A 19,125-nucleotide genomic window follows, 5' to 3' on the forward strand; every position below is an offset into this window, starting at 1 on the left:
CTGTGGACTGGACTGACTGCTCCAGTTACTGGATACTGGGGTGTGTGATTCTCTGGTTCTTTACTAGACATTTCACTGTGGATCCAATAAATGTTCATGCTTACGGTTTAGGCAGACAGGTGCTTTCTTTGTGAAAAGTCTGTTTTAATCAATGTCTCTTCTCTTTTAAGCTGTATCTACCCAGAAAAAAAGGTCGATGATGTTGAGAAAGTTCATCAACAGGAAATATGGTCAAAGAACTGTTTTTATTTATTTTTGTGTTACGTGTATTACAGGAAATGAGTATGTAATTACTTGTGCCTTTCTGTGAGGTTCACTGCTGCGATGTTTTCCTACATTATTTTTTCATTTACAGATTTTGACAGTGAAATTCTTATTCTTTAATCAGACTCATGTTGACAAGAAGCCAAAGTTTGCCGAGTGACATTTTTTACGATGTACAAGTCACATGTGTAGAGAGAGGTAGGGAAAAATCCCCCTAAATTCCCATTATTGACCAGGAATGGAGAACTTCGAATGGAGGGCCCCAAGAGTGGGTGAAGTCCTGTCTGAGGAGAAAGAGGCTTTATACTTGGATACATCTAACCATGCTCTTTAGTTTTCAAACCAGTCTCTCTGTGTCAGCATTCTTCATAAAGTAGAAATAGTTTCCTAGGGCATCCCTTCTGTTCAGCTCTCTGGGGTAAGGAATAGAGAGGGAGTTTCCTTGAGGATGGGAGGTCTGTGATCTCTCGTGACTGAGGACAAAATCTTCCTGCACTGTACTGAGTCCTGTGGCCACATCTTTTCAATAAGATGAGCTCTGATGGGGAGATGAAATTCTCACATTATCTTGCTTTTCAGTGAGCCAGAGCACTCATGCTGCAGGCCAGATTTACAAGGCAACTACCTGACTGTGGCAGATGAATGGCTGGTGCCCATCACATGTACATGGCTAAAATAAACTCTGGTCTCCTGTCACTGTCAACAAGTTCAGTTTATTATTGTGGATAAGGCACCCAGGAAAGTGCCTTCTGCTTTCTTTGGGAATCATGCTCTGCACTGCAGTGCTGTGATTGTGCCAGACATGTTTTTCTCTGACTAGCTTTCTTTAGGTGTTTTTTGACATTTTTGTCTGAAAGTTTATGCTTCACAAGTGAAGCAGTGGTCTGCATCTATAGAAGCTACTTGAAGCTGCAATGGGTCCTCTGGCCAATGGAGTCACAGATTTTGGCTGATGCTCACAAGGTGCAGGGGAGGCAGCTGGTGGCAGTTGTGTAAGAACTGGTACAACTTGGGCTTGTCCTTGGAGGAAGAAGGTTAAAAACTGACTCTTGGAGATATTATAGGGGATAGGCTCTATCCAGATTCCTAAGACTTCTCCTAGTTCCTTATCTAAGCAAGACAATGTAACTTGCCAACATTTCCTCAGAGCCTGTTGAGCTCATTCTGCACCAACAGGAGCACCAGGCAACAGTGAACTCGATTAAAGAATGACGGGGTTGATTTCGTGCAATGCACGTGCTTACTTCAATTAAACTTTAACCAGAAAATACACCACCTCTTTTCCATTTGCTGTACAAGGTGCCTGAAGTGTCTTCTTCTAGATAGTCCTAGTCATCAATCAGTAAGCCACCCAATCCTTTTCCAAAACCAAAGCTTGATGTGGAATGCTATGCCATGGCTGTCATCAGTGCAAGAAATTGAACTTAGCAGTCTCATTCCTTTAAGAACTGAAAATAAAAAACTACAGTCACTCATCTACATGGAGCTGTTAAAAGTTGGATTTTCTTCTTGTGAAAAAGTTTGATTTTCCATTTGTGAGCTTCTGCGAGTGGTAACATAGTACACTACATGGTGGATGGAACTGTTTGTCCATTCTGGAAAAGCACATTGTTTGATGCTAAATTTATGTTAAGTTTTGAATTCTTGCAGACTACAAAATCTCAGATCTTTATAGCAGGACTACAACTGCACTATCAATTAATTTATTTAAAGCAATAAATATTTCATAACTTATTATTACAGCTCTAAAAATATAAATCTAATTTTAATATTCTCAAGTTTGTTTTAAGTTATACAATTATAGGCAAAATATACTAAATACTTCTGATAACTGACTTTTTATCCTTTAAGGTCTAGTTTATACAGAGATTAATGCCTAATTAATTGTATCCTGCTAGAGAGATCTTAGTAGACTTTAAACAGAAATAACTGACAATAAACCAAACAATCTACTATTGGTTGACAAATGGCAGTTCACCACAGAAGGAGCTCTATCCCCATTGAAGAGGTAAGTTTCGGTTACTATTATGAACAGCTATGTGAAACGTGAAGGTCTGCAAAGTTTTCCTCAAGTTCATCAAGTTCCTTGTTGACTTCAGAATCACTGTCACAAGCACTCAAGTTTAAAGCTGCGTGACAGGTGCGTGAAGTGTTTCGGTGTTTTTCAAATTCCACACCACAGCACTCAGACTCTGTTGCAGCATCCATAACTTCCGTGGTATCATCTGAGGAGTTCTCCCTGCTCGATGTCTCTGTTGATATTTCGCTCGATGACAGTAATTCACATTTCTTTGGTTCCTTTAATGACAAGTCCATGGGCTCAAGGAAATCTACACTTTTTGTAGTTTTCTTCGGCCTGTGACCTTTCCTGTTACACTTGAGCTCTTCTATCACATCCTCCTGCAGATCCAAGAATTCCTGGCCTGCATGGATTAGCTCTCTCTCATTGTCCTGGCAACAGCCAAGCTCTGATTTCAGCACATCCAACATCTGGCGCATTCTGCCCTAGGGGGTGAAGGAAGAAAAAGAAAAAGACACTTCTCCAGCCCCATGGCACCTGAGCACTGCTCAGACTCAGGGCTTAACTCTGACAGAAGGAAAGGGATGCTGCTTGCAATCAAGTGACTAAATTAAACACTGTGTCACCAAACTGAATTGACTGTTGTCCATTCTTTGTCACTGTACCTGTGACTCCTGATCTGCCATGATCCATGAGTGAGCAAATCTCATTTATGGAGGGAGAGAGGCTCCCCACTAAGTATTCTAGTTACCTTTATCCTCAAATATACCAGTGCATTTACCCTGCTCTTTGGAAACTTCACCTAAATCACATACAGAGACTACTGTAAGGGCAGCACATACCTCATCAAGGTGATTCTTATTTTCTTCTATATGGCACTCAAACAGTTCATCCAGAACTCTACAAATAAAAAAATCAAATTATTTCACAGAAGGAAAACCAACTTTTACCAGATGCACATAACCTAATGACTAGGTTTTGTATTTCCCTTTCTTAGCTGAATGGCACTTCTAAGACTGTTTCCATTCCACTCTGTCACAAAGAGGGCTACTGCAGTCAGTAACCCTCTGGACACATGCTCAGCAGGCAGACCTCAGCAGGCTTTGGGCAGCACATAGCAATTGTGGGGTGACTGGCAGCACAACTATCTGTGTGTTTAATCTCTTCGGCCTATGTGCTGGGAGAAATCAACAATCCAGTGGTGATTCTACTGGCATGCTGAAGTGTTCAAAATCTCTTAGATTTGCTCGCTAGCATCATAATGGCTACTATACACAAGAATAAATAAAGAGAAGAAATAAAATCCAGCTTTATTTAAAAAAAATCCACAGAAAAGTCCTCAGTCCTGAGAGCTCTCCTTCATTTCTTAGGCTGAATGAGAAAAAAATTCTCTAAAGAAAGTGTTTTGTGAGAAATAAAGTACATAGTCACTGGAACAAAATTCCAGTGGAAGTCAAGTGAATGTAACCTAGCTTACATGAGAGTTTATTTTAAAAAAGTGCAAGAAGGGCTCTAATGGAAGAAAACCTTACTGTAAAAGAGTCAGAGGGAGACTGCACTCAGCATTTCCAGAAGATTAAATTTTTTATTTGGTGTATTTAGCATTCTAATTGGCAGCCTTCACATAAGAAGAAAAAAATAAGAGAGCATAGATTAGGAAAAACTGCTGGGAACATTATCAACCGAAAGCAAGATCAGAGTATTATGAAATTAAGACTGCCTTGAATGGAGAAGTTAAAAAATGGGTTAAGATGCTGTATATGTATTCTGTATATGTATAGAAATACTGCAAATTTTTTGCATAAATTGAGAGTTCTTTAATCAGAAAGAACCAGTATAATTTTGAAAAAAAAATCTGATTTAGCAGCTAGTGAACTTTTATCTCAAAGAGAATGTAACCCATGTTGAAGACTGAATTCATACTGAAACAGGAAAAAAGATAGAAGGGGGACAAAGGACCTGTTGTGTAAAAGATTAGTGACTCAGTTTATTTACCAAAACAAATGTTGCAGACTAAAATGAGTTCTTAGTATTATTCCACCTAGGGTTCCAGATCAGTTTTTAACAGAAGCCTTTATCTCACGGTACATAGCAGCAGATCTAAGTTAATGACCCAAAGGTATTTCCTAGCTCCCCTTTCCTACATAAAGCAAGAAAAGAAGAAGAAAGAAAACAAAAGCAAGGGCTAACTGTGTATATGTGTGTATAAAGAAATTATTAGTAATCACTACTTCCCTTACTTATGAGTTTCTGATATAGCATTACAAAATTGAAAACAACTGTAACCTACCTGTTAGAAAATAACCCAAGTTTAAGAATTTCATTTGTTACATCTTCAATGAAATTTAAATACAAAAGCTCCTCTTCTCTGCAGGGAGAATAGAAATCCCAATGTTAAATGCTTTACCATACAAACACATACTAAAATATGACATATTTTAGTAGGTTTAATCACATTCATGGGAAAGGCCATTAGGAAAATTTTATAGTTCTTGTATCAGCAGTTATTTTTCACAAAAGGTAAGGCTATCGCAACAAACTAAGCCCTTCCTTCAATCTGGATAATCAGAAAAAACTGCAAAATATGAGACTGTTAGAACAGTGGGCATGGTGCTTTGTTTTTATGCTAACTTTCTGTTGTGGTATCAACTAGCACAGAGATCCCAAGCAAGGAATCGGTGAATTTTAGCAAGCATTCAGAACCTGCACTGCACTCAAGAAAGGGGAGCTAACTGGGAAGAAAGTGTACAACTGCAGTTTGATGCTCTGTGTAAAAGCTTCCAAGGGAGCTTCTAGAGAACCTGACTGCAGCTGAAAATTGCTGGTCCTAAATGGAAGCTGAGAAGGATTTAACTGCTCACTTGGCAGCATCTGCTCATTTCAACATATCTTCTTCATGTACAAAATGAAGTTAGTGTGAGACATTACTTTCACCTCTTATCTCTATTTTAATACCTCTAAAAGAGTTGTTGATGCCAATGACTCTAAATTGGACACTCTCCTGGAGAGTGCTTGAAAGACAACAGGAAAGAAAACTCCAAAAGGAAATATTTCTAAGTCTCCCAAAGCATCCAATCAAACTCCATTGAGTCATTTTCCAGTCTTAATAAACAGAAAATAAAAAATGGAATACATCTTGCATGATTTTAATTACACAAAATTTGTTATCGTCCCTAAAGTTTAAAATTTTGGTTCCCTCTATAGTCAGGAAAGTTACCTACAGCTGGTATTTGAGACTTCTGTTATAAGCATTAAGTGAGGAAAACACAAGCCTGTCCTAAACCAAAGGATTAAATGACTTTTCCTAGGTCACCTGATGAAGGATTAGTAGTGTTTCTGAATATAACCCAAAACTCTTTTAATTTTCATCAAATTTCAGTGCAGAAATGTGGTAAGAATGCCTTTCATTTTGGTGTTTCATTTGCCAATATTTGCTTCAGAGATTACAGACCTAAAAAGCAATGGAAACAAACTATAGGCACTGTACAATCTTCTGAAGTTATAATGAATTTTCTTCATTTTTAGATTCACATAATTTTTTTTACATATTGCATGTTTCAAGTTCATCACTTTTGAGGAAAGTTTCTAGTTTGATCTTGTAAATGAGCAGAAAAATGGTTTAAGCATACTTACTCAGCATCAACAGTCCTCCCTGGTGAAGACTTCTGAGCACAGCATGATGTCTCTCTAATCAGAAAATCAGAGGGCAAGAAAAAGAACAACATTCTAAACCCCTTTTATAGCACCTTGCATGTAATTTTCTTCTGGAGCCATGGAGTGCCATTATACTATTTCCTTTTCTAAAAAACCCACAATAACACCCGTAAACACTCCTCCAGTAGCCAAACCCCCTGCTAGCACTGAAACCTGAAAGATTATGGTTCAAGAGTATTACAGTACCTCACTTGATGCAGTGCTCAGAAGACCTTGGTGCTACTTCAGATGCTATTCAATCTCTGTTAGCCGTAAGAATGCTTTTTTAATTCAAAGTACATTTTTTTCCCTCAGATAAAAATGCATTTGTATGAAAAGGCCAGAGAGCAAATCAGCGAGTCATGCATGGCCCTTAGCTCAGCAATGAGGAGAATCAGCTCGGAGCCCTTGGGTTCTGGCCTCATTTCCAGCACTGCTCTTTTATTGTAGCAATCTCAGTATTAAATTTTCAGGAAAAGATGTGGGAAATGCTCCTGCAATGCAGTGTTTAGTTATAGTACTATATAGTCTGTGAGCTCAGATGTACAGAACTAACAATTGTATTAATGTGTCATCACTCAATCCTGACAAAAACACTCATATATTTCAGAGCTCTTCCTTAATTGCCTTCCCAGTGGAACTTTATCACAAGAAAATATTGAATTTTGAAGTTGAGAAAGACCATTGATATAAAAACTCAACAAAAATCCTCTGAGAAGATGACATAAATAGAAATGCTAGTGAAGACATATGGCCTAAGGACCAGCTGTATAAAAAGGAACATCTCAAATATTCCCTCCTGCTGTAAATCAGGCACCTTTGGCAGGAGCATTGACAGCCATTTATTTCTCTCTCAGGCTCATCGCGAGCACATCCTTTATCTTCAGCCTACAACACAGAAATAAAAATCTTTATTATCAGTGCAAATACACAGCGAATTTTACCATTACAATGAATCTAATAACTCTCTGTGAATAAGCAATGCTAGAAATTACATGTCTTTTCTGAGAAACTCTGGGTAAACAGATAAAAGGGACACCTTCTGCTGGAAAGTCATATACCAATTATTTATGACCTTAGCAGATATTTGATATTGAACTTATAGAAACAACAACAACAACAAATTTAAAAAGATCTCTTCATGTGCCTCAGTGTTTTTTCTACAGCTTCCACTCAATGTTCTGAAATTCTCTCTCCTCTATGGAACTAATTCATGTCATGGCAATAGAGATAAGAACACTTAAATCAGCTGTTCACTGCTGTGGCAGTGATGAAGTGTATTACCCCACAGTGATGGTTGTGGGAAGAGTACCCAGATGACTGATAGATGCATTATTACCTTTGATGTGATCTTCTGTTCACTCATAACTTTTCTCACATATACTTTGTCTCCAGATGGAAAGCTACAAAATTGAGAGAAGCATTAGATTTCCAAGTAGACTAATTTCAAAATATGCAGGATGAGAATACCAGTGCCACCGTGGAAATGTCTCATTGGCCTGAACAGAATGCAGTACTGAACAGTTCAGAAAATTTCTGCCAGACACACAGGTGATCCCAAATTAATTATCTGGCTGCATATTAGCAGGGGATAACTAAATTTTTCTAAATAATTGTTTAGACTCAAGAATGGAGATGATCCTCAAATTATAAGTGCACCAGGAAAAGAGACAACCTACAGCTAGAAAATCAACAGTTGCAATAAAAAAGCCAAAGCTATCGTAATTACAATCTTAGAAAATCCCTAATTTATTCTATGACAAAACTGGAGTTGGACATGCAGGCATGGATAACACCTAAGGGAGATGATTTCTCTTTACAAGGTAGTATCAGTAGAAACAAAACTAAATCAGAACTGTTCAATTTGCTAAGAAGTTCAATGCAAGAGAAGGACACTAATTTTGTTTAAAGTATTTTATTCAGGGTATATCTGAACGTATTTAAATTCAAGTGATAAAAAAACAATGAAGAGCTGCATTCAAGAGCTAAAAAAGGATGTTTGCATGATGTATTAATTAACAGACTGGAAAGTATAAGACTACAGGGGCAATAGTGGGGAACTACTTGCATGCTTATATTGGTTAATTCTTTACAAGCCAGAACTATACATCAGAGAGCACAGGGAAGAGAGGGGGAATGATTATCACCAGCAGATGTGAGTCCACAATTTGAATTTAGTGGCACTTCATATCCAATCTGCATAGAGTAAACAAGTTGTTCCAGAAAGAAGAGAGCAAAATATGCCAGTGAAAAAAGGAAAATCACATTCTGTTCTAGCTTTTGCTGAGGTATATCTAGAATAATGTCAGAAAAATTATTCTGGTTTTATACAAACGTAATGAGAACAAACCATCTTGCTTTTATGAAGATACTGTTATGATAACATATAAATTCCCGAGTTTCAAAATAAAGTTTCAATCTCTGTACCTGATCACATCTGTCTGTGTTTGAGCTTCCACACAGTGGCTGTGGGGATTTTTCTTCCTCCTTCGAGCACAAGTGTAATACCTGTACTCTGGCAGGGAAGGTTTAGCATCTGATATTAAGGTGCGTGGAGTGAATGGTTTTTGGACCTTAGTGAAGCACTCCGAGTGCCTCTCCAGGAGATCCCCGGCGCTGGCGCTGTTTCCTTGGCACCTCCTGGAACTACCAACGCTCACAACGCTCTCGGTGGAGCGACTGCGTGCAAATACACAGTGTTTGCTGGGCCCGGACACACAGGTGTTTGAGTTGGAATGACATATCCTGGATGTATTCCGAGAACATTTCCTGACGTGTCTTACAGGGCTGGAGTGAACCAAGCAATGCCTGCCATGAAGAGATGGTGGTAGTGATGGGCACTGTGCCTGCCCAGCACAGGGGAAGACGTTCTCTTCTACTTTCCTGCGACTCTAGGAAAAAATAAAACAACATTTGATTGCATTACCAGTTGCCTGCTTTGCTTGTGATGGTACTCCCACCTATTACTGTTACCAACTTGGAGGTATTTTCTCTGTAAAAACTTTCAATTTTTGTAAAATCAAACTGGTTTCACAGCAGCCTCAGCCTAACAGATTTTTAAACCTAGGCACTGGAAATAAGAGAGTAATAAGCAAATGGTTGGCTTCAGTAGCAAAACATTGGTGGTCTGTTACAGAATATTGATGGCTACATCAAACCAAGAGTTTAATTGATAAATTTTTAGAAGTCAAGAAATCATTGAACTGAGGCAAATGATTTTATCTGGACAGACTCTGTTCATACCACTTGGGCATGCTAAGGTAGACCTTATCCATAATTATCCCATGCTTAGAAATTCAAGATTATTCCTGAACTGTATTACAAGACTGTGGCAAATACAAATAAGATAGAAACACAACTTAATTCAAGTGACATTTTAAGGTGGAGTTTTGGTTGGTTTGGTCATTTGTTTCTTTTTTTCAATTAGAAAGAACAATTAAATAGAAATTTGATTTCACTCAGAGAGAGAGTTTTGAAAAATTTGCAATATCAAAGCATAAATACCTGCACAAGGTATACACACTTGTAAATTTGCTTTACACTTTACAAAAACAGCTGTTGTATGCTCTTTTCCTACCTAGGATACAGCCACCCACCGAATATTCTGTCAATCAGTGAAAATTATGTATGAAATTTTACAATCCCCATGAGCAGGCACATTGCAGAACTGGAAGATTAAATCAGAAGCCTATCAGCAGACAAAATTTTGTATAAAGCAATTTATTCTATCCCCACATGTAACTATTTATGAAATTCAAGTTCTGTTACAAAACTGTATGGTGCAGAAGAGATGACTCCCACTGTGCATATTCAAACTATCTAACACCACTCCCAGAGACAATGCTTACAGTGCAACAGTGAGGGAGACAAGCTGAGGATAGTGTTATTCTGGAAAATCTCACTGCTGTACCATGCAATCAGCAAGGCAAAATAACAGCTGAATGACAACAACTGAGAAAATCCAATTCAAAACCAACAGCTAACTGTCTAAAATTACTATCATACTCTCCTAACACTAGTTCATATAGGTTCACATCATCAGCAAGAAAGTGCTGTAAGATTTTAAGAGAATGTATACAAGTGGAGGTGTTTCCTAAGAAGAAAATTCAGTTTCTAAGGCCATTTGAGGTTTTTAACAAACCTGAAATGTAGTTCAGATAGGCTAACATAGAAATTAACTTGTCCATGTACCTCCACCACCTGAACAAAGAACAGGAAGGTAAGGAAACACCAGTACAGACTATAAGCAGTGACAAAAAAAATGAAAAGGAAGATGATTTCTGTATGTGTTTCATTCATCTCTGTTATACTTCTATCAAACAAGTTAAAAATAAAAGTTATTAAGCAGAAGCATTCCATTACTGAAGTTACTGAAGGAACATGTGCCCTATGGGAAGCCTGAGAAAGAGTGGATGAAATGTAGTATGACTTATACATATGCTGTGATGTGCATTTATTTATGACATACAAACATAATGCCAATTGAGAAGATTCACAGATTCACCAAGTAGCCTATCCTGATCTCACAATTAAGCTATATGGAAACTATTTTGAGAGAGTGACACTGAAACAGAGACCCAGTGCATTTCCAATGGGGCTTCATTGCCTGAGCACAATATAAACCTTGAGAAAATCCTCAAGATATTTTTTGAAAATAATCAGCTGATTAAGATGTGGATTGAAGGCTGGATGTGTGTGTGATTTTCCCCACCAGGCAGTGACAATGGACTGAATGCCAACAAAAGTCACAAAAACAACTGCAAAAGAAAGTGCCTGTGGGGATTCTGCAGGATAATACCTGTCCTGACACTTCTGAAGCCTCCTACTGGCGTGGGCATGAAGAGAAAAAAAACCCCAATGACCAAAACTGGAAATCTTAATACATTGATTGAAAATTCAGGACATTCTAACCTACAAATATATAGTATAAGATAGTAGTACGTTGCTAGTAAACCACCAAGATCTTGTGTAGTATATTAACCTATATATTTGGTAGTATAGCTTGTCAATATACACAGATTTTCTATTCTACCATTCAACCCTAAAAAAAAGTGTTCTTAAAAATTCTAAGCAATAGACTCTTGTATAAATGCTACATTTTCTCATAACCCTGCTACTGTTACTGCTTAGAATCTACACTATTTCATTCTTTTTCCTTTCAAACACAATATTTTAAATTAAAGCTCAATTTTGATGAATACACATTTTCTAGCATGCAGTAAATGCTATTTAGAGGAATATTAAAATGCAGGTATTTTATTATGAAAATAAGTCACAGGTCACACTGCTGTCATACCATGTATTTCCTTCACAACAATTTTCTCTCACATCAGTAAGACCTATCTGAAATATTCCAGTACCCCAAAATATCCAGAGTTGCTGGTGCCTAATGCAAAGAGGGTTTTTTTAGTAAGCTGAGGCAAAATAAGCTCTTCTTGATGGTGTCTCACGTGAGTCAACTGTATTTTACTACTACAGCATAATTAAATGCTGAACTGATAACATGCAGTTACAATGCCAAACAAATGCCTGTGTTAGCAAGCAGAATAATGAGGCTTACCAGTGAGATTGTTTGCATATAAAGTAGTTGCAATGGTAGCTCAGCGCTATAGAAAACAGATAAGACTAGAAAGTTTCAGCATCCACCTATATAGATAAAAGCTAATTCCATACCCTTCAGTGCATATTATAAACAGCTTAATTCTTGCAAACGCTTTACTTTCACTGACTTAATCAGTCCATTGAGCTGCAATATAAATTGGATTGTAGGAGCATTTGTGAGCATATGAGGACTGGTTCCCTGCATTACGCAAAATAATTATTAAGAAAAGATACAAAGCCCTATTAGCCAATCACTTATCTACACCTCATGAAAATGATGTTCTGTTCCTCAGAAGCAGCTGAGTTGATCCAAAACAAGGCAAATCCACGAGGTTGAAATGGCAATATCCTAAATTTAAGCACTCCTTATATATGAGGAAGCTTAGGGCAGTTATCTTCTTCGCCTTCTCAAATATTTCATAAGTAGAACAGACCAGGTAGCTTGCTAGTGACTAGAGAGAATTGCAACCCAAAGCTGCATGTGTGTCAGCGGTGAGATGTACTCATTCAAACACTGAGAAAAGAATGTCTTTCAAAGCCCTTATCCCGAGGCAAAACTTTACTACTCAAACAGGGAGAAGTACACTCCAAATAGACAAAGAAACAATATCATGAACAAGGAACCGTGTCACTTCAAAAGATTTTAAGGAGTGTCAGAGAATGTGGTTTGTCTCTTTTGAACTTTCAGAAAATTATCCTGTGTTGCAAGTAAACTGTAAGCAAGTATGTGCTGTTCTAGTCTGTTTTCTTAAAAAACATCAGATGTTTAAGTAGGAAACAAACAAACAAACAAAAGGCAAAAAGATGCCTACAAATAACACACTTATTAAAATATATTTAGTCCTGTTCTTCAAATAAAACTTAAGAAAATTTCATTATAGTAGCTGAACTCTAGCTATTATGAAGAACTACAAATAATGTAATCTGGACTAAAAAATCTTGTCTTATACATTGCTTATCAATATATGTTTCTATATTGTTGATTGAACCAAGTATAATCTGTTTTGAATAATACAAATCTACTTGATACATTTCAGCAACTCCTTTAAAAAGTTTCATAATGTATTGATGCTTCAATTTTATTAGACACAAAACTGGGTTAAACTGAACAGTACATTGCAGCAAGCATGTAGAGAGAGGACCTCTGAATTTTAATGGACCCTGTGGAAGAGAAAATTCAGTAAAAAGAGATCAAAGCATACTGCTGTCATCTGACAGGCAAAAGTAGTAGCACAGAAAAAGAATCCAGACTGCTCTATAAGTTACTTTACTTTCTACAAGAAGTTTATTTTCCCAACTCAAAAGCCACTAAAGTATCAGCCGCCTTATAAAAATCAAACTTTGAAAAGAAAGGTTGCTAAATACTTTTTCACATAAAAGGTCCAAGGCAGCCCTCACTGGGGTCACTGAAATTACAGTAAGATTAATTTAATCTTGAAAGTAACTTGTTCTTGTATGTAAAAGTCTTCCAATAGAATAGTTCATCTACCATCATAAAATGAGATCAAAAAGGTGCTTTATGAACTGCACTGTTGGGATAAAGAAGCTGCAGATTTGCAATAAATGAGCGTATGATTCTTTTAACTTGAGAAAGCCATTTAAATATTGCTCTAAGTTAGCTGAGCACCTGCTCCCTGCTGTCTGGACAGAGCAATGGTCTCCTATAGGGAGTGACAAGCCGCCTTTAGAGAAAATTCATACAAGTATGTGAACAAATTGGACCTTCTATGAATATATTCAGTTTGTATCTTGGTATCAGTATTTTTCAAAACTATGTTTCTGATACACTCTTTCATTTTGTGCATGTGCATGTGTATCAATTCTATAATGTGGTAGGTTCATACTTTTATCAGATATGGTGATATTATTAATAAGGTGTATTACTGAGCGTGCATTAATTCAAAAAACCAGCACTGGAGGTGATTGTCACCATGAAGCCTGAAAGGAAATCTGAACATTCCTAATGAAAACAACTTTCTTTGATGCTCAGAAGCATCTTCTGCTTTATTTAATCACTGACATCTCCCATTATGACAGAACTAATTTAAGCACAATACATGTTCAGACTGCTGGTAGCATAAGAGTATAATAAATCTTTAAATATAAAGCTTTGAGTAGGCATTTCACACAGCCACACGTGTGTTGCATACAAAATTAACTAGAGACTAGAAGCAGTTAATGGTGTTTCCCAATCTATATTTCATATGCACAGATGGCCACAACTTTCATTCTTCAGAAAAAAAATCTCAAAAAACAGGCTTAAAGGGATCTTGAAATTTCAAAGCAATGGCATACTTCAAAAGGTTAAAAGAGCAAATTTAACCTCCTGTGAAGCAGCCTTCCTTCAACTGACTTTTGGCATTGATTGATTTATTTTAAAAAATTCATTAGCTGCCAGAAATGCCTATTAATAGGATTACTTGAACACAAGATATGAAATACCAAGTGTTGTTCAAATCAGAGATCTCACTCATGCCCAGCTTAATTCAAGTAGAATTTTAGAAAATCTTATTTTATAAAACAAAGGAAAAAAGCTGCACTTTGTTATAGTGCATCCTTTTATTTTAAAGCTGGGAATTCATGCAGTAGAGACACACGTTACTTGCGTTTCCAATGAAACAATTTAAGGAACTTTGCCTGCCCCAAGTTTGCAAAAAATAATGTGGAAGGACAAAAGTGGTATTAATAAAAAAAAAAAATTAGATTTTAAGTATCCCATTTCCTCCTTCTTATTATTAATGCCTGTGCTTTCATCCATAACTAAGAGCCATGTATTGAATTTCAAAGCATTATTTCTCTGCACTGCAATAAGGTCACACTCAGGCTGCCTGCTACAAAAGTCAGTCACAGAAAGAAACTGATGGTGTTTGCTGTACTACCTGGAATTACCCTCTAGATTTACAAATCTTTAAACAATGAAACTAATGCTGTTAGAATCACAGAGTTAAACCATTTTTCTGTTTTAAGCTGTAATTGCTCCTTTACAGTGATGAACAAGAATGCAATTTATTGGGCTATTTATGTGTTTATTTGTTAGAAAGACACACCACATATTCTGATTAAATGCCCGCCAAACTAAGCGAGCCTGTGCATATAAGCAGAATATATACATACAGCATGGTATATTTTGGTCTAAGCACAATTTCTGCTTTCAAGAAATGCAACTGATTTAGTACACTGTTAGATATAAAATGTATTATCAACTAGGAATTTTCATAAAGAAAAAAATGGAAGATTCCTGATTCTTCTGCTTGGAAGGGTAGAGGTAACAGAGTTCTGCCACAGGAAATGGTACAAAGCTCTGGAGCAGCAAAGGACAGGAATTTCAGCTGAGGTGAAAGCAAGAGAATTCAAGACTAATTAGAGCTTGTATCTACTGCAAGCACTTTTCATCCAGATACCTGACATCTTTGTCAGAAGGTCAAGACATGCATTCAGTGCTGGGCACATGTCAGGAAGACCTTTGTCTCCTTTCTGCTGGTTGAAAGATGCCAGCCCTCACTGCTGCATAGCAGTGACCAGTTGTTACTTGGAGGCAATTATATTATAGTATCTACTAAAGAGCATTAAAATACATACCTTTCTTAAAGTGGATTGGGGCAGCCTTCCATTGTCTCTTGAACAGCACAGAGGGACAGCTTCACACACACTCAGTTTGTCTTCACACTTTGCTGTCTTCTTTTTCAGTTTCTCTCTTCTTTGCTGGTCAGCAACTTAAGGAAGAGACAAGGTTGGTCATATCCAAACTAAAATATTCTTTATTATCCTAAGTGATTTGAAAACATTCTAGTGGTTTCCAATTGCTCAGTAAATTCAGACTATTGAGATATGTTCAACTTCCAACACACAGCAGTTTTAAAATTTATGTCTACTCTTAGAAGAAAAATTACTAATAGAGCATGGTGGTATCTGAAGCTGTGCCTTAACTTTCCTGAAATTTTCTTACCTCACAACAAACATCAGCATACAGGACTTCCAAGATCAGTACTGCTAAAAGAGCATTTTGCTCAAAAAGTTACAAGCTTTCTATCAGTTTTTTGCAGCTAGAACTCCTTTGACTGTACTCTCATCCAGTATTTCAGAAAAAAAACTGTGTTTATTGTTAGCAAATCTGATGCTTGCAATATGGAGTTTCCTAAATACAGAAATCTGGGGCAGAACAAGGTTTTTATCAAGAACACACACAAAAAAAATTAAGGCCATCTCTGAGAGGGCTACTGTCAGATCAGGAGCAGGGAATTTTTATCAGTCTACCCTGGTCTGCAGTCCAAGACCTCATCAGCACTGCAAAAAGTTGAATCAGGTATCTATGTCACCAGACAAAGAACTTAAAAGACAGATAAATTTTCTCTGTATGAGTTTGCCATCAGTCACCTAAATCTTACAAAATACAGACCAAAGTTTTTTACATATTGTGAGCTGCCATGTTTCACAATGAAACACACAATCATTTTGGTTAGAAAAAACCTCCAAGAGTGAGTCCAACCTTTGACCAATCACCAGCTCACCAACTAAATCACAGCACCAAGGGCCACATGGAGCTGTTTCCTAAACACTTCCACCACCCTCCTGGGCAGGCCATTGCTATGCCTGACAACCCCTTCCATGAAGAAATTCTTCCTGATGTCCAATCTAAATCTCCCCTGGCATGGCTTAAGACTGTGTTCTCTTGTCCTGTCGCTGGTTGCCTGGCAGAAGAGGCTGACCATCACATGGCTACAGCCTCTTTTCACACAGTTGTAGAGAGTGATAAGGTTTCCCCTGAGCCCCTCTGTCTCCAGGCCAAACAACCCCAGCTCCCTCAGACACTGCTCACAGGACTTGTGCTCCAGACCCCTTCACCAGTCTTGTTGCCCTTGTCAGGATACACTCCAGCACCTTGATGTCTGCCTTGAGGTGAGGGGCCCAGAACTAGACACAATACTTGAAGTTCACAAAGTTGAAAAATCAAAATGAGGCTGATGAAAAAGTTAATAATTTCATTTCCAAATAGAGAAAAAATAAGCAAACACACTTTCGAAGTCTGTATACCAAACCAAAATTTCCGCCTTCACTTATCACATATCCAAGTGCATGAATCATTTGTTTGATAGAGACACACAAAGGCCCTTGAGGATTTCTTCTCTGGTTTCATAATATATTTATATCATACTCTGGGAGACCCCAATCTGCACATGCACTACTATATTTAATGCATGGAAATGTAAAAAAAACTTCAGGGATTGGTGTGGTACATTCTTCTACACAGCTGACACTTTTAGCAATCTGGGGACGTTTAATCAACCTTTAAATTGAATGGTAAAAGCTAGGAATTTTGAAACCAGCAAAGTTAGAAATAGAGAAATTCTTCTTAAAAAGAGTTAATGCAGATGTAAGCAGACAGCTGGAGGTAAGTTAGGATAGCTTTGAGGCAGTCAGCAAGCAACACGAATGCAGAAACAGGCATGCTGCCCTACCTCTCCTTAGTTCACATGTCCTTTACCATGCAAGGACTGAAGAATCCAGACTTAAGCTTTGACTTCAGCCAGATAGAAAATGTGCCTGGAACTTTGAGGCACTAATCATAATATTACAACTGAGAAGAGGTGAAGATATTTAAGGCTGTCATACATAACCACTTGTGTTGCAGTGTGAATATATTAAACACAGAAAGCAAGAGACCAGCATTCAAGAGACATCCAATTTCAGAAGGGAGATTTAACTCTTAATTGAAAACACCGTTCACTGCTTAAGATATCTTCTGCTTCAAATCCATTACAGACAAAAGCTTTTGCTTTCAATGAGGTTCATGAACTAAATTTGAAAGAAGTGCCCTTGGCATACTGTCATAGACTAGTGGGAAGTAAACATAAACTGCATTTGTTAACAGATACTTAAAACAGTTTCACTGCAAGTAGCTTTTATTTGAACACTGGCTCCAGGAACATGTCATATATGTAGAGTTAAATATGGGGAAAGTACATAATAGTAAATATCTTGTGACAAATGAAAGAAAACCACTGGGTTACTTTTCATATTTTTAAAAGGGGAAAACAAAATGTTTAGGAATAAAATAATACAGTCTGTAGATCCAAATAATGAGTACCTTTAAAAGTCTTATTAGAGCTTGAGAGATTAATTGTATCTCAAGAACTACTGTGCTCAAAACCCTACAGATTCATAGTATAGTAAGAGAAAATGTACTAGAATATAAATGGTTCAGTGATTCTGTAGATCAGATCAACTCAGTCTGTGAACTTAGATTCCATAACTTATTGCATTCACTCCATTAATGCATTCTCCTAATCTTGTTGTCAGTGAAAGGAAGCAAAAGAAAGACTGTGAATTTCAGATGTTAAACTCTAGCACTTCTCATGAAGAGATACCTAGAAAACACTGATCAATCTGTCACTTTTGCCAAGGCAAATACTCTTTGCAGAGTACACCACACTTCAAAGCAGTGATCACATCATTTTATTTCCCTTTTAGAATAGTCCCTCTATAAGCTTAATTATTTTTTCTATAAATCTAGACTGCAGCAGCATTTCAAGACATGCTTAGAGCTATAAAACAAATGTCATAAATCTGAAAGAAACAAACTAATCATATGTATCACAGTCCTAGTCAACTTGAAAGCTCTTCACTTAGAAGGACAGTATGATCTGGAATGCCAGTGGTTGTCCTTTGCTCTGAATTTCGAATTGCTAAATTTATCACATATCACATCACAAAACAGTTGGCAGTTAAACTTCAAGTTATTTCAACTTTGATGTAAATAATTGACGGCAGACAATGAAATATAAAGTTAGATTTAAACTGAGTTCCGCTTGCAGAATAATGTATCTTAAAGGAATTATGCAACACTCAGAATTTCTCTACTGTGTTTTTATATAAGCTATTTTTGCAATAACACACTTGGAGTTTTTATTTCCCTTTTGAATTCTTTTTTAGATAAATCATACAAACATCATCATTCAGCTGAGCTTGAAGTGCCTAGTGACCATAACTAAACTGTCCAGCATGTGAGTTGGCGATATTACTTCTGTTCGTAAGCCATTCCTTTTCTAAGAATTTTTACTATCAGTTTCCTAGCTCTACAAAGATTTCCAGTATACCATGATTTAAGGGTAAGATCTCATGAAATGCAAATTAAATTTTTCCATTAGCTATGAAGTTCAGGTTTCTGATAAGTCCAAATCTAAATTCCTTAACACAGAAACTTTAATTTTCATAACTCTAATAAGAGATGATTTTGTGATTTTGCAGTCCTCCTTCACATCCAGTATCAGTAGCACTGTGTCATCAAATAAGGGAGGAATCATCATAAAAAAGGGTGACAAAGTATTAAGGGCTTGATAGTAAAGCCTTGCTTGTATCAAATACAAAGTAACAGCTATATGAGGGTATGTATTTCAGAAATCTGATACTACTTGGCAAAGCTACTAATGCCAAAATCTGGTCATTGCTAAGACTCGGAAATAAAGCCTGAAAGTGAGATATGGATCTTTCAAAAGCATTTTGGAAGAGGCTAGAAGCACTGGATTATCCCAAGCCCATCCACCCCTGAC

The 19,125-nt window shown here is 37.1% G+C and overlaps 1 protein-coding gene across 2 annotated transcripts in view; it reads right to left on the minus strand.

Annotated features, from left to right (window-relative positions):
* Positions 1-221: 221 nt before the first annotated feature.
* Positions 222-19,125, minus strand: part of SPATA7 (spermatogenesis associated 7) — a 34,075-nt gene continuing 15,171 nt past the window's right edge. The window contains exons 6-13 of one of the 2 annotated variants that reach the window (XM_083863629.1): positions 15,158-15,291; positions 8,405-8,868; positions 7,317-7,380; positions 6,795-6,865; positions 5,918-5,971; positions 4,575-4,652; positions 3,127-3,184; positions 222-2,769 (exon numbers count right to left, since the gene is read on the minus strand). In XM_083863629.1, the coding sequence (XP_083719755.1) occupies positions 2,290-2,769; positions 3,127-3,184; positions 4,575-4,652; positions 5,918-5,971; positions 6,795-6,865; positions 7,317-7,380; positions 8,405-8,868; positions 15,158-15,291 (1,403 nt within the window). In that variant the 3' untranslated portion in view covers positions 222-2,289. The remainder of the gene's footprint in view (positions 2,770-3,126; positions 3,185-4,574; positions 4,653-5,917; positions 5,972-6,794; positions 6,866-7,316; positions 7,381-8,404; positions 8,869-15,157; positions 15,292-19,125) is intronic. The other variant, XM_083863630.1, reaches the window with a different exon arrangement.

The sequence above is a fragment of the Zosterops lateralis genome (genome assembly GCF_965231275.1).
Source record: "Zosterops lateralis genome assembly, chromosome: 6".
In the NCBI taxonomy this organism is placed as follows: domain Eukaryota; kingdom Metazoa; phylum Chordata; class Aves; order Passeriformes; family Zosteropidae; genus Zosterops; species Zosterops lateralis.